The sequence below is a fragment of the Chaetura pelagica genome, unplaced genomic scaffold (genome assembly GCF_000747805.2).
Source record: "Chaetura pelagica isolate M959 unplaced genomic scaffold, ChaPel_1.0 scaffold425, whole genome shotgun sequence".
NCBI classification, from domain to species: Eukaryota; Metazoa; Chordata; class Aves; order Apodiformes; family Apodidae; genus Chaetura; species Chaetura pelagica.
Genome location: NW_009953205.1, coordinates 1,934,557 through 1,949,493, shown reverse-complemented (window position 1 = coordinate 1,949,493; position 14,937 = coordinate 1,934,557). Strand labels below are relative to the sequence as shown.

The following is a 14,937-nucleotide window of genomic DNA, read 5'->3' as shown; positions in this document are numbered from 1 at the left end:
ACACCAACTTGCACAGTTTGAAACGCAAGATGTTCTGCAATATGCTGTTGTGGGTAATGCAAAATATAATTTTGTAGCAAGCAGGGTCATGCTCCAGTTTTTCAAGATTCAAATTTTGATATGTAAAATGTGCAGTCCTGCTTGGTGATTAATACTTTTTAGCTGCATTAATTGAAACTATTTTTCCTGGAATTGACCATCAGTAGTTCAGAAGCTCTTAATCAAATGTGATAAAACCCAGGATTTATGAAACCATTTAATGAGTGTAATAACACCTGCTTCTCGCTGCAAATAGTTGAAAACAGACTTCAGTTGTAATTAACTCTTATCACTAGTGACATTTTTCCAACGATACTTCATAGGCCTTCAAAATGACAATTATAGAACTAATACACAATTACTGTCACATGCAGTTTAGCAATTATTTCTGAAGACATTTGTCTAAAGGTTTCAAAACGACTATAAAATGGTTCCCTTTGTTATGTAACATTGGTTAAAGCTGACACAGGCACAAATCTCTCCCAGCCAGGCTCTGCTGTGCCATTTCCAATGCAGGCAGGCTTCCTCACGCCTGGAATACACAGCCTCCATCCCAGACATTATTAGATATCATACTAAGGCTATTATGAGCATGGGTAGCTGTCAACTAACACCTATCATGAAAAGCTTCAATCTATACATGATTTTTTCTGCTCCAAGAAATCTATAAATTTATAATTAGAATCTCTTGCTGTTCAATATTTGTACATAATAAACAGAGTACCTGAAAATTATGAAATATTGAAAGCTGAATCAATTATTAATAAACTCACATGGTATAGCACCTCTACCATAAGCCTGGCAGCAACTTTTTGGGGATCTATATTCCATTGTTTTTTGGTTGTGGCCTGAACCTTGTAGCCATGGACATCGCCTCAAACAAGATTAGGATTCTGCTCAGGTTTGACACTTGCTTTTTAATTTTCATTTTATCATAAGCAGTTTAAGATTGTTGCCAGTGGTAATTTGCAATTTTTATCAAGACCTCTTCATTATAGCTTCTGACAGGACAGATGCTGTAATTAATCATGCAAGACAACTGGGGATAGTGGTCAGGCTGCACTTGCAGCACAGCTATTGCAAGCAAAGAAGGGAAAGAAGAAAAGAAAGGATTTCTCCTCTCTGTCAAGAGTAAAAATATAGCAGCTCTAGTAACCTGACAACACATTGGACATTAGTATTTCCAAATCCTCCCCTACCACATACCTGCCCCCCTTTCCATTCCCTCTCTATCATGTCCTGCTTTTATGATAAAGTCAGAGAACTTGGGATCAGCCCCAGTCAGACCTCAGGGCTGAGAAGCCCATGGCAATAGTTGGGTTTACATCTGAAACTTAAAGGCACAAAGAAAACCAGTTGTGCTTATTTGCATCTCTGAACAATCCTGCTCAGAGACGGGTCTGCTCTCCTGTTCTGTGGATAAATGCAACAGGGGGTCCCACGAATGTTTCACAACCTGTTTTCTCTCTCTCTCTGGAGAGGTAGACACCACAGTGAAGTTGTACCTGACTCTTCCACAGCCCATGAACTGGCTGCACAACCTTCCCATCCGCACCCATCGACCCAGTGTGCTTGATAAAATGAACTCCAACAAGTTCATTAAATTTTCTAATAAATGGTTTTCATACAGAAGCACTTCTGGTTTTTCTCTGAAAGACTTGTGCTCATCAGTTTTACTGAAATGTGTTTATTCTATAGCAAGATAAAAGCATTTATTTTAGATAAGCAAAATACAAACAACTTAATTGCTGCTATCATAACTCATAAAAAAGTATAAAACAGCATAAAAACACGATAAGCAATGTAGCAATTAATAATTCATGTTACCAGTGTTTACATTAAAGCCTCATTTATGAAAACTTTACAACACATGATATGAAAACTTACAACTTTTAAAGAAAATATTTACATTGATTATTCAGTTGTGGAGTTTCATTTAAATATTCTACTGGGTTTACAGCGTATTAAAAACTCTTGCATTTTTCATCTTAGCTTTCTGTAATAACAGTTTTATTTAAGTGCATTTCCCTTTTAAAAATACAGTGTATTAAATCTGAAACTCATCACTTCGACACAGAATATAATATTCACATTTGTTCTGTAGTTGGAATTAACGTAAGAAGGTAAATGTCAATATATATATTTTCTTACAAACTATGGTAGGTTTATTTGGAGAAATGAAGTGAAAGTCAGGTCAAACATTTAAGTTCAGTTCCTTGCATTTGTTTTTCTGAAGACATTTAAGAGAAAAAAAAAAAAAAGTTAAGAGCTTTGGCAAAAATCTGTGATTTACTCTATTTTTCCATGACAAAAAATGCCATCAACTAACTCATGTCATACAATTATGATTGTATGAAATCCAATCATCATTTTACAGGTAGTTACAACTGTGCTTTAAGGGCTTCATGAGTTCATACTGCCTTGAAGTGCATCATTCACTTTTAGAGAAAGAAAGGGTGTCTCATAGTATCATATAACTCTGAAAGGCCATTTTGCAGTCATAAGGTCCAGGTATTTATTAGGCCATTTGATTCACATATTGTAGGTAAAGCTTAAATAAATTAAAAAGGCATCACATGAAAAATAGCACAGCTTTTTTTTTTTTTTTTTTTAAACAAAATGGTTTATAGTCAGCTAAAAGATGATACACAGCTACATTGTAGTTCTTTATTGCCTATCTAATAGACACTTTAGAGGATCATTTGATCTGTTATGCATCCCTGCATAACTACCATCAACAATTTACAGTTTTCAGCCAAATATGGTTTACCCCTACCCCCTCCATCAACACACAGCCATGTTGCAAGAGCATTTATCTTCAGAAAATACTGACCTGTGATAACACTTGAGTCTGTGTCTGAGACTGTATTTGTGACTGGTGTTGCTGAGGTGCTGGCTGAGGGCTCCCAATGGCAGGGATGGGAGAGGTGATCTGCGAGGCTACTGGGGAGTGCTGCTGAGGAGAAGGCTGTGACTGGTGTTGCATGTGCTGCATTTGCTGCTGCTGCATTTGCTGAAGCTGTATGTGCTGCAGTTGCTGTTGCATTTGCTGTTGATTAATTTGCTGTTGAAGATGCTGCTGCTGCTGCAAATGCTGTTGCATGTGGTGCTGAAAATGCTGTTGTTGCATTTGTTGTTGTATTTGCTGATGCATTTGATGCTGATGCAGCTGTTGCTGTTGCATCTGCTGCATCTGTTGCTGCTGGAGCTGCTGTATCTGGTGCTGCTGGCTTTGCATTGAGGGACTGACTTGAGATGAAGATGGCGTTGCCACCATATTTGTTCCCATAGAGCTTATCAAGGGGGCTGCAATGTTTGTTGGCATGTTTGATGCAATGGTAACAGAAGCAACAATCTGATTCATTGGCAGTCTCATGGTTAAAGGCTTTGGAGCAATTGCTCTTGGAAGGGACTGTTGAAGAGCTTGAGGGGATGCCGATACTGTTGCATGTTGAGAAAGAGAAGTATTCAAAATAAGGGAGGAAGACAAATTTGTGGATGCCAATGTTTGCTGAACAGAACGAATTGTCTGGGCCTCAGCAGATTCTGCAGCAGCCTGTGTTTGGAAAAGAAATTAATTGTATTTTTAACCGAAAACACATTGTTACTGTTTACATGAAAATAAAACTCATGGCTTCTCTGGGAAACTTCATCTTTTGTTTTCTATCAGGGAAGATCAATCAGCAATCTGATAAGAGCAGTTTACAAACAACAAAACTCCTCAAACAACTTTTTCAATGTGCTTGTTGTAGTTCTTGGCATCTGAGGCATCTACTAGACCTGGGTATCCACAACAGAAAAAAGTCTGAGGAAACACTGTCAAGGTACCCAAAGAAGCACACTGGAAGCAGTAAAGCTGCATCTGCAGGATGCTCTGCTTGGGAATCCTGCCTGCTTCCAGTGTCCCAGAGGTTTCTGAGGAGGTGTGAGGAGAGACTTGTGGAAAAACTGCAGTTCAAAGAGGACTATTGCAATACCTGAGGCATTTTGGAGCCTTTGAAGACATCCCTTTATTAGATATATTTAAATTAGATCAATTGAGAAGTTAGGATTCATTTCTCATAGTTTACACATCTGCATTGCACATGACATGCAGAATAATTGCCTACAATTCCTATATACAGGCATCAGAGAGGAAAGTCCGTTTCAACACCATTAACTGATATGTTTTAGACTTTTCCCTTAGAGTGTGTCCAATTGTGCTGCAGAAGTGTCTATTCTACTCTCAGCAGCCAGAGATGGATGGAAAATGGATGAAAAGTCTACAGCAAGGGTGTCTTCTGTTACAGGAGATGAGGTAAATTCTGACTCTCGGTGTAATTTCCGCTCACAGCCTTCCAAGAGGTTACTCAGCAGAACAGGCACCATGGATTTTGGGAGAAAAGATGATTTCTGATGTTTTTGAAAATGAAACTTAGAATTGACAAAATAAATTCCATCAAAAGGTACTTGGAATTCCAGCTGCCACAGGACTGAGCATTGTGATACTAAAAGCTTTTAGCATATTATCTAAGTCGCAGAGACAGCAGAAAAACACAGCTTCTCAACACAGGGAGAAGAAATCTTTTGGCTTTCAGGAGGCACGTGTATAATTGCTGCTGTTGTATTTCTAAGCCTTAACTAAAACACACAGCACCATTCAATGTGATTTACTAATGCTCTGCAGTTGCACATTCAATAAAGGATTCTCAGGACTTAGGATTCAAGTAAGGATTCTCAGATCTTTATGAAATATAATTAGAGAAATAAATACCTTATTTTTTCCCCTATTTTAGATATGGCCATAAGCATATTTTCACTTATGATTTTCAGGTGTAACAGACCTACAGCCAGAGCAATGCCACTGTTAAAGGTTAAAAAGGTAAGTCAGCAGAGCTTCGTTTTCTTCATGAGTTTTATTTTAACTTGGGATCTGCTAAAATACTCCACGTGGCTCACTGCCAGCTAGTCCATTTCTAAGTATTCAGAGCCACCTGCAAGAAATACTTAAAGTTTGTCATAAAACAACTGGTTTCCAGCTCCATGCAAAACAAGTCTGTCTTTCAAGAAGTAGCTCTTGAGGAAAAACAAAATTCAGCCAATACCTTGTTAATGTTAGTGTCAAAAGGTCAGTGTATTTTTCTTCAACAAATTTTACTATTGTAGTGAAGTGCATTATTTTGCTTCCATAGATAAAGAAAGATGTATATTTGCAAGGTTATTGTTTGGTAATCACTACTGTGCCTTTAGAGAGATTTTTTTTTTTTTCAGAGACTAAGCAGGGTTCAAGCAGCAGCACAACATCTTGAGCTGTATTACAGAAATCCTAGGATTCTACCTTCCATATTTAAACCCCATTGCCAAGAGCCAACTTGCATTACACTGAAGGCAGTATTAGGCTTACCTTAGAAACAAGGCTTGCTCTGTAAGCAGCAAGTGCCTTTAGGTATTCTTTTTTGGCAGCTTCAGTTTTTCTTTTGTATACCTATTAAGAGAGATCACAACTTCAGTTATTAAGATTTTTTTTTGCCAGAATGTTCTTAAAATCAGGGCAGAGAAACAAAAAATACAGACCAAAAACCTTAAAACACTCTACTGTTCTATGCGCTTTTTCTTCCCTGAAAGATCTAAATATTCTTGTGAGTGATCATAGGCTCTCAGGTCTACTTGCTGGGCTTGCAACACAATTTATATTGATCTGTCACAAATAAAAAAAGCTGCTAGAGCAGCCAACTGTTTGACAAGACTCCCTGTGCACACTTTACCTCCCCAGGAAATTGTATTTTAATGACTCTAAGTAACAGAGATATTAGAACAGTAAGTATTTAAGATGCTAAGAAAGTATCTGAAGTAGTATAAAATAGAAAAAAAGCGCCTAGGTAATATATTTTTAAACAAGTATTCAAAGTGCATATAAAATAATCTTTATGCCTTTAGAGAAGGTGGTTCATAGAGCTTGGACAATTCCCTTTCCCAAAGTCAGTATTAGAGAATCCCATTGAGTTAAACAAGAACAGTCAGACAAAAAGTTAATCTGTATTTTTAACCATCAGTAAATTTAAAGTTCACCTATAAATCATGTTCACCACCATCTGTTAGATCAGACTAAAAGTTTCCAACTGTATTTCACAAACAAGAATCATTCCTATTTTGCCAGAAGGTTTCCTGTGCAGGAGTCTACTCTTCCATTGCAGCTTCCATTAACTGTCACTGGGAGCTTCACAGAGTGTCACCAGGCAAGCAGCCCTAAAGCATTGTTATTTATTTTTCCTTCAATCCATGTGTAGGAGTTACATGTGTACAGAAAGAAGAATAACCCTCAAGGAAGAACAAAACTCATCATTCTGTACTAACTTCAAGCTGGGGATAACATTTCACACACAGCGTCATAATGAGGCACAGAGGATTGGCTTCAAAGGTTGGAAATCAACACGCATTGTAACAAATTCATAAGGCACATCAAAGCAAAATGGTAAATGTGCTGTATCTTCCCCTTTTCTACCTTCTGATTAATAGGAAACAAGAGCTTTGAAACAGGAATTGTCAAAAGATGATCTTAAAAGGACTCTAGGACAGTATCACCTGAGCTTTTTACAAACTGTCCTTTAAAATTTAAAAGCAAATACAGCCATTTAATACTACCTACTGGCTCTTAGGACAGAGTGGTTTTTAGATGTCTTCAGCGAGTTCAAAGATCAATGTAGCTCTGCAGAGTATGCAGCAGCAAGTAGTGTGGTCCACTCTGAGCAGAGGTACAAGCATTTTTTACTCAGACTAATATTTTACTTCTGGTGAGACAACCCTGCATGCTTTTTTTTACCTGTTTTTGTTCTTCTCCTAAACTGTCCCACATAGATGCAACAATTTTTGACACATCTCCAAATGTAGCATTTGGGTTCTGCCCTTTAATTGCAGCTTGTGTATCCCTGAAGAAAAGGGCATATGCTGACACTGGCTTTTGTGGCTCGTTGGGATCTTTCTTTTTCTTCTTCTTTGGAGTCTTGGGCTTCTTCCCAGAATCTGGAGCAGCTCTTTTTTCTCCAGTAGCCTAAGTAACAGTAAAATCAAAACCAGTCAACATACATATGCAAGAAATAAGAGTAATTCTCAAAAATTATTGGCAGTGTGGATTAAAACTAGATATGCAACAGTTTGGAAGTTCCTGTTGTGCAAGCCTTTCTCCTGTGAAATAGTACTTGGTCTCAGCTTAATCTCATCAGATCTACTGGAACTAAATGCATTAATAGTTTCTACTCATTGTAAGCATGGCTTGGAGAGCCAATCATTCAAGCTTGACCTGAAGAAGTACACAACAGTGCTAACTTCTATTTTTAAAAAATTAAGATTTAATCTACAGTATATTTTGAATAGGCAATCTGTGTTTTGCCATTAAGCTGTAATTTCAGCAGCAGAGAATTCAAAAGACAAGAGCTGGGAGGCATTCCTCATGCCCAGATTTCAGATGTCAACTTAGCCATGGGTCAGGGGTTTAAAAGCCCACCCTCCAGGCAAAAAGCAATAGCAACTCTGCTGTTTCTGTCCACCTGCAGCAAACACTCACTGTGTCCAACACCCACGTGCTCTGCTCCCTGGGCAGGGCCAGGAACTGCTGGATGTGGCTGCCAGGCACCCACCCTGCCCCCAGACCTCCCTCCTGCCTCTGGGATGGGGAACCCCTGGAGCAGCACACCCTCAGTTACAGGGAACTCCGGTCCCTGTGTGCTCCCTGTGCACTTTACCCCTTTTTTTTAAACTATGCACAGATCATTGCAGCAAAGGGATAAAGAGGCTCTAAATATACTGCTATGATAGGTATTTTACTTTGATATTTTGAGGATCTTGTGCAATGACCTTTACATATGCCCAATGTCCACTAACTTCATGAGAAAACTTTTTATGGAATAGCCTAAATTAAGCCCTTTAGGTGTGCCAGTATAACGACATTTGTACTTTATTTTCTTGATAAAATTTTACCATTAAAACAGATTTAACACAAAATGTAAATTAACTAAACTTCCAGTTAGAAGAAAGCTTATGTTATTTCCATCTAAATGCATCTGTTTGATATGACTCCAGAGAATACCCAAATGACAAAACTGTCCAAAGTTGATGAGGAAAGAGATTCACTAGATCTATAAAATCTGAAACAAATTATGAAAGTATTCAACCATATATATATATACATATATACACACACACATAAATATATCTCCTTACATATTTTGATATGGTCTATTTGACCACACTGCAGCTGAGGTGATCCTGCCACACTGATGAAAAGGCAGCACACAGCCACATAAAGCTCACTCACTACAGCACATGGAATAACTTACTCTGTTTGATTCATCTGCATCTTCTTCATTTATAGAGCTGGATGGGGAAGGAGTGGCTGATTTACTTGCGGGAGGGGAGGGTGAAGTGTGTGGCAAATTAGTGCCACCTAAATTTAGCCCCAGCTGCGCACTTAGCTGAGACTGGTTAATGGTGGTTAGCTGGGAAGGAGGCATAATTCCCGAATGAGCAGCATCAGTCATATGGACAATAGATCTCATAATCAGAGAGTGATCCTGACGATACTGGGAGACTTGGGTGTGACTCTGATCCTAGAAGAGATCAAAACATTATTCAGTCATTAGCAGTGACCACAGAGCATTGCCAAATAACGTTCTTTTCACAGGATTACAGAACTGACACTGCCAACCTGCTGTTTCATTTCTTTTCAATTAATTAAATACATTTTTACTAGATTAAACACAACAGTTACCACACTTGCCCCAGCATTCACTTCTCCCCGACTTGTGGGTGGGGCTTTTTTTGTGGAATAAAAATGGCATTTCCCCATTTTTGAACATTTCTTCTCTTGATGCATTGTGAAATACCCACAGAAACAGCAGGGAAAAGGGGCTGACTGATGATACAGGGAAACACTGCAACTGAGAAGACACAAACTGCTGTCAAATGCAGAAAATAAGCAAAGCCAGGGCAGGGTGGGTAAACATGTATATAGAAAACCATCTCCCTTTACTGACATTCAATTGTTCTTAGCTGTTACTAGTAACAGTAGTAGGTGGGATTTAAAAGCTGTTTAAGCAACGAGCATTGCCCTGCCAGGTCCTGAGTGCAGACACTGCAGCATGCTGGAGAATCATTCCAGTCATCCAAATCACTCCTGAAATCCTTGTTTGCAAGTACCACACAAATCCATACATTTTTCTCTTTAATCCAACAATCAAACATGTTTGGAACTAGTAAGCTATGTACCCTCATAGACTTCATTTTTCCTTTACTGCGTGTTTCAGAAACTCAAGTGCTGGCATGGTGTTGTTTCTGCTTTTTCCTGAGAGCACAAACATTGTCTTTTACATCTGCACAACACTTACACATTTGTAAATAAAAAGAAATGAGATGCTGAAGGTAAAGTCAACTGGAATCAGTGGATCAATACACAATGAAAGAACATTTAAACAGAAGTTTTTTTAAAACAGTTAATAAGTGAAGAGAATAAGTAGATCACAAATTGATTCAGCAGCCTGATTAATCTATAGCCATTTTTCAGACAGACAGAAACATGAGAAATAAATTAGATTTTGAAAACTCTTTCATTATTAATAACCTACATTGCAATTAGTAGCAGGTGCAGCGATCCTTAATGAAATGAGACAGAACAAAACAGCAATGCTGGGAGCTCATTGTACAGCCCACCAGATTTCCACAATGGAGTCTGACTTTCCCAGCATTCTCCTATTAACTGTGGATAAGCTCAGGCCAGTTTTCAGAACTCTGTGCCAGCACAGAGGTGAGTTTAGCCAAGGTGACTTTCCTCTTACTTTTTACGACTCTTTCCTCAACAGAGGCAGTTGCTCCTGAAAACCTTCTCTTAGGCAGGACAAATGCTGCCATACAAAGCAGCAATGCATGTGTTAGAGAAGATGCACACACTGCCTCATCCCTCTTATGTACCAGAGCTGCAGCTGCTTTCCTATAACAATAAATCATATTAATTCTGAATTTGGCATTCATGTGTCTTTCTGCTGAATCTGACAGAGAAATAAGAAATCCTTCCTAGCATATAAATACTTGTGCTGTTGCTCCTGGATCCAATACAGATAAAGTTGAACCCACAGGCTCATGATCCAGATCCTATACACTTATGTCTCACCCTTATTTTCCCCATGCTTTCCAAGCCATTGCCAGCTCAGCTCATCATCCATACTGTACCACACTGCTTTTCCTACTTCTTATACTCTTTTAATATTTTCAGTAAAGAGTGCAGTTCCTTAGAGATGAATGCATGTGCCAAAATCGAGCAATTGATACAGAAAGATCAAAACATCAGACTTATTGGCTGAAATACCCATTTGCTTCAGGGCACCTTTCTGTAAAATTTACTACTGTTAACTCTAGGGTCATCTTAACTGTGGCTTGTATTGGCAGTGGCATCTGGAAGTCATTCAAAGTCTTTTGTATAAGGATATCACTCTCTGCCTACAACTCCATTTGTTTTAGTTTACAGATGCTACTTTATTGCATGAAGAAAAACTGCTGGCAAAGGAAAGGTGGAGATCATCAGAATGATCTTCTCTCATAAAAATTAACTTACTTCATTATTTTGCAGGCAGAACTTTGTTATAGATCACCATCACCTAACAGGCTGGTGTCTGATCTCTCTTTATTGTTACACAATACAGGCCTTTCTGGCTTTTCCATCGAGGCAACAAAATGTGATGACATGGGTTACAAATGATTTACTCCAAGTCTTGTCATTTCAGTTGCATCTATGATTTTATTGAGACTAAATTCTCTTGACTTGTGCTGACCCAGAATCTAATTTTATACACAAGCCCATGAATTCTTAACTGTCCCTTCTTTTCACACTATTTGATGCTTGTGCGGTTTTTTACATCCATTTAATTTTCTGTATCTTTTCTGTTTGTTTTGGTTTTTTCCCCTTAACCTTAAAAACTTCACTAAAAGCCAGAAGTTATAAGAACAGTATTTTGTAACTGGCTTTCTAGCACCAAACAAGTAAGACATTACATAGAAGAAAATACTTTGTATCGTTTCCAGTTTCTGTAATTTACATCATACATGGATATAACAACAAAAAACAATGTATTTCTGCACTTTGAATTTAAGTTATATGGCTAATCAATATTTTTTTTAAATCACAAAGGATGGGCATTTCATTTTTTTACTTTGTTGGGGGCTTCAACAACCTATGAGACCTATAGAAGAACTTTCAGACAAGGAAGCATAAACCTTGTTTGTACCAGGGTTTAGCACGTAGCAAGAAGGCTGGGGTGCTAGTCAATAGTAACATTGAAGTCTGCAGCATCTCTATATAGTTCCTAAGCAAACAAAATCTTCTAAGAAGGAATCTATAACCAAGAAAATAAAATTCTATCAATTACCTTGACTCTTATTTTTTCCCCTTATACTACAAAGACCAACACTGAACTACAAGGATCATCAGCATTTTATTATGCACAAAAGTTCATTAAAGAAATGTTTAAAACTTAAAATCATATCAGCAGCACGCATGGAAATACAAGTGCACAAAAATATCCACATGACACCCTAATTACATTACCACATGTAAAGTGCAAAGGCTCAGCTGTTCAAAATAATCCACTGAGAATACTGTGAAAAATTTAGAGAATATCACAAGCTCCTTTACATACACTTAACCAGGAGTAGAAGGGATACACAAATATTATGAGCGTTTGTGATTTTTGTAACATTATGCAAAAAGGACAGATTAGTTCTGACCAAATTCGTGAACTTCTCAAGTGGATAGAATCAAGTTTCTGATTGAGTCTGATCTGCTTCACAGTCTTGGATTGAAGGTAGGCAAAACTTGGTGATTTTAACACAAGTCAGGCAAAAATTAACCACTGGTTTACTCAGCATGAGAATCAAATGAGGACATAACGTGTGAAACAGAAAACCAAAGAGAAATAACTTGTGTGATTTCCCTGAAAAATGAAATGACACCATCTTGGATCTCTCTCGTTATCCTACATGAGTGTTACAACAAACCTAAGGTGTAGAGACATGCACTGAGAGGAATGCCAGCCCCTGCTCTGCTCTCTTCAATTATACACATGAAAAAAGCAAAACGTGGTCCTAAATGTGTTCCCCTTCTTCAAACAATGTTATGGTGACTGTATCTAGGCACAGTGTCTGTCACCACTCTCTTGCACAGCTCCAATAGCACACATCGCACAGACACTCAGCACTTGATGCATAGAAGGCCTCATGAAAGGAACCATAAGGATACCCGTCCATCAAACTATCCTACTCCCAGCTACTCTAATCCATTTAGACAGTCATGCCAAAGAAGTCATATTTAGTCATATTGCCAAAGGACACATCTCACAGCATATGCCAAATATATAACTTATTTTACTTTGATTTGTAAAAGTAGGATGTTCTCAAAAATTGATAAAACATCCATTCATCAACAGCCACTGGAAGTCAAGTAACAGAGTCATGAGACATAAAAAAAAGAATATGTGAATTTCCACACTTTATACAGTATTGTCAAAGATGGTCCCCTTCAAGAATTACGTTACCTGACCCAGCCAAAGCAAAACATACCATTGAGTACTGAGGGAAAGATTAGGGTAAAAAAATGACAGTTCACTCTTCTGTTACCAACTCCTTAAACATCCAGTAGTTAAGGCAGCTAGTACCACAGCTAGTGTTTATTCTGACAGATACATGCATCCAGCCATTACACTGAGAGATGCCCTAATTTCCATTTACCCTGCATTATAAGAATAATTTATGTACAGTAGTTTTATCTTGGATTTGTACCCTGATATAATTTTAATCGTTAGGAATATTCAACATGCTATTTAAAAATATAACTAGGAAATTACTTTTTGTAATGTTTCAAGCAATATTGAAGTCTTGCTTAAAATCAATGTCTTCAGCCTCCAATCATTTAAATAGTCAACACCTCCAGTAAGACTTGTTCTAGCTATGTCAGGATCGAGCCCATTTTGGTGCCTACAGGGAGTTGTAGGGCTGGGATCTGACCCTGTTCTGCATGAGATAGTTTTCTAGGGAAAGTTAGAAATCTGCCAAAAACTATAACTATGCAAATCCCAACATTTATTGTTACACTCACAGTGCCCTGGTTTCAGGAATTGACTTAAAACATTATATATTCTATTGCCTTAGGAATTTGTCACTGTCAATGTAACATAAGCTGATGTAATATTTTAAAGGATATATTTAAGTTGAAGCAAATACACTACAATGTAAAGAGTGAAATCCTCAGTTGTCCCTGTCTTTAAATTTCTCCCTTTTGGGCAAGTCAGCATATCTCTAGAAGAAATCCTCAATACTCTTTTCTCCACTAGTAAAGTACAGATAAAATAATCCATTAATCTAATTTTTTACAAGATTGGAATTCACTGCCAATCAAACCGAACAGGATGCTTTTCTGTGTCAGAGATTAAATTCTTACTTAATAGAATACAAAACAGTTGCACTTGGTACTGTGAAGAATTGTCCTTTCTCCCCCTCCTCAGATACTGCTCTCAGTAACTGATCTGTCAAACTACTGTTATCAGAAGATCCCCTACAAGCAGCAGCTTCTTGTCTCTGGCAATGAGAAAAACTTCCATGTTTTGCTTCGTGTCTCTGTAGAAAACTAAACCTTACCTAGTTTAATTCCCAAATAAAGGCTACAACAAACAGTACAGACTGGTTCAGAAAAAAATTATGTCTGCAGCTGGATCTAAAAGATCATTTGGTGATAGGAGGCTTATGCATTATGCTGTCTGAAGATCATGAAAACACAATTTTTTTGTGTGCTCCCCCAGTCCCAGTACCTCAGAAGTTAATGTGTTTTTTTTCTCACAGACATAGTGCATGAGACAGAGAAGAGACAGGAAGAGACAACAAACCAAACATGAGGGCCCACTGATCTGTTCCTCAAAACTGAGCAACTCCTTTTGTTCTGACAGTCTCAGATGTTTCTGGAAATTCATCTCATTACATGTTATAAAATTTTCTTCTATGGCTGCAACCTCCAAATTGGTTTAATGTGATTTATTGGACTCTTTCTGATTTACAGTCCCTTGTTTTTATTTGGGTACTGCTCTACAACCCCATTTGCAGTAGCCCCTTCCATGGGTGGTGTTCCTCAGACTTCTGTGCAGCACAGAGCTCCCTCCAGAGCACCCAGCCTGACCTGCTGGAGGGGTGGTAAGAGTGCTGTGAGACCAGCGAATCACAAGTTAAACCAATTTCTTCTACAGAACATCGTCTCGGGTTTAGGCTGTAGAAGCACACCTAGGCCAGGCAGTGCAGCACCATCTCAGAGATGAAATTCCAGGCAAGAAAGTGCCAAGGGACAGGACCAAGCAACCAGCCTGCTACTGCTCCAGGACGCAGGATGGGGCACCTCTGCAACACTGCCCTGTGGCCTCCACTGGTGCTGCTCATTCACAGCACACTCAGCTGTCTCCAACAACACACTGCATTACATGGTAAAGAAATACAAGCTCACAGCCAGGCCCAAATCACACAGCTACCAAACTAAGAGGCACAGACTTGGATACGAAATGCTTGTCATTCTCACCCAAAATTCCCTACCGCCCTAACACAGGGCTTTTGCTATTTGGGAACTTTGTTCTTACTCACTTACTTTCCTGGAAAACCACAACTGAGACACAAACCGGTCGGTTCCTCACTGAGTCCCCAAAGTGGGATGACAGGATAACACTGCTTAAGTAGCCTTGGTTGTGCATTGAGTCCTTCTGCTCCTGCAGACAGATGGCACCACAGCCTTCCTTCCACTCTCTGCCCATCCACAGTGGCTGCTACTGTGGCTTTAGCATCACCTAATTAACAACTTTGTCATAATTTAATTTTTACACCATTTTGCAGAGGCATTTAAAACCA

The 14,937-nt window shown here is 38.5% G+C and overlaps 1 protein-coding gene across 1 annotated transcript in view; it reads right to left on the bottom strand.

Moving 5' to 3' along the window:
- Positions 1 to 1,565: 1,565 nt before the first annotated feature.
- The window catches only part of TOX3 (TOX high mobility group box family member 3), a 65,532-nt gene continuing 52,160 nt past the window's right edge, over positions 1,566 to 14,937 (bottom strand). The window contains exons 6-9 of the mRNA XM_009997474.1: positions 8,352 to 8,621; positions 6,839 to 7,066; positions 5,423 to 5,503; positions 1,566 to 3,595 (exon numbers count right to left, since the gene is read on the bottom strand). Of these exons, the coding sequence (XP_009995776.1) occupies positions 2,858 to 3,595; positions 5,423 to 5,503; positions 6,839 to 7,066; positions 8,352 to 8,621 (1,317 nt within the window). The 3' untranslated portion in view covers positions 1,566 to 2,857. The remainder of the gene's footprint in view (positions 3,596 to 5,422; positions 5,504 to 6,838; positions 7,067 to 8,351; positions 8,622 to 14,937) is intronic.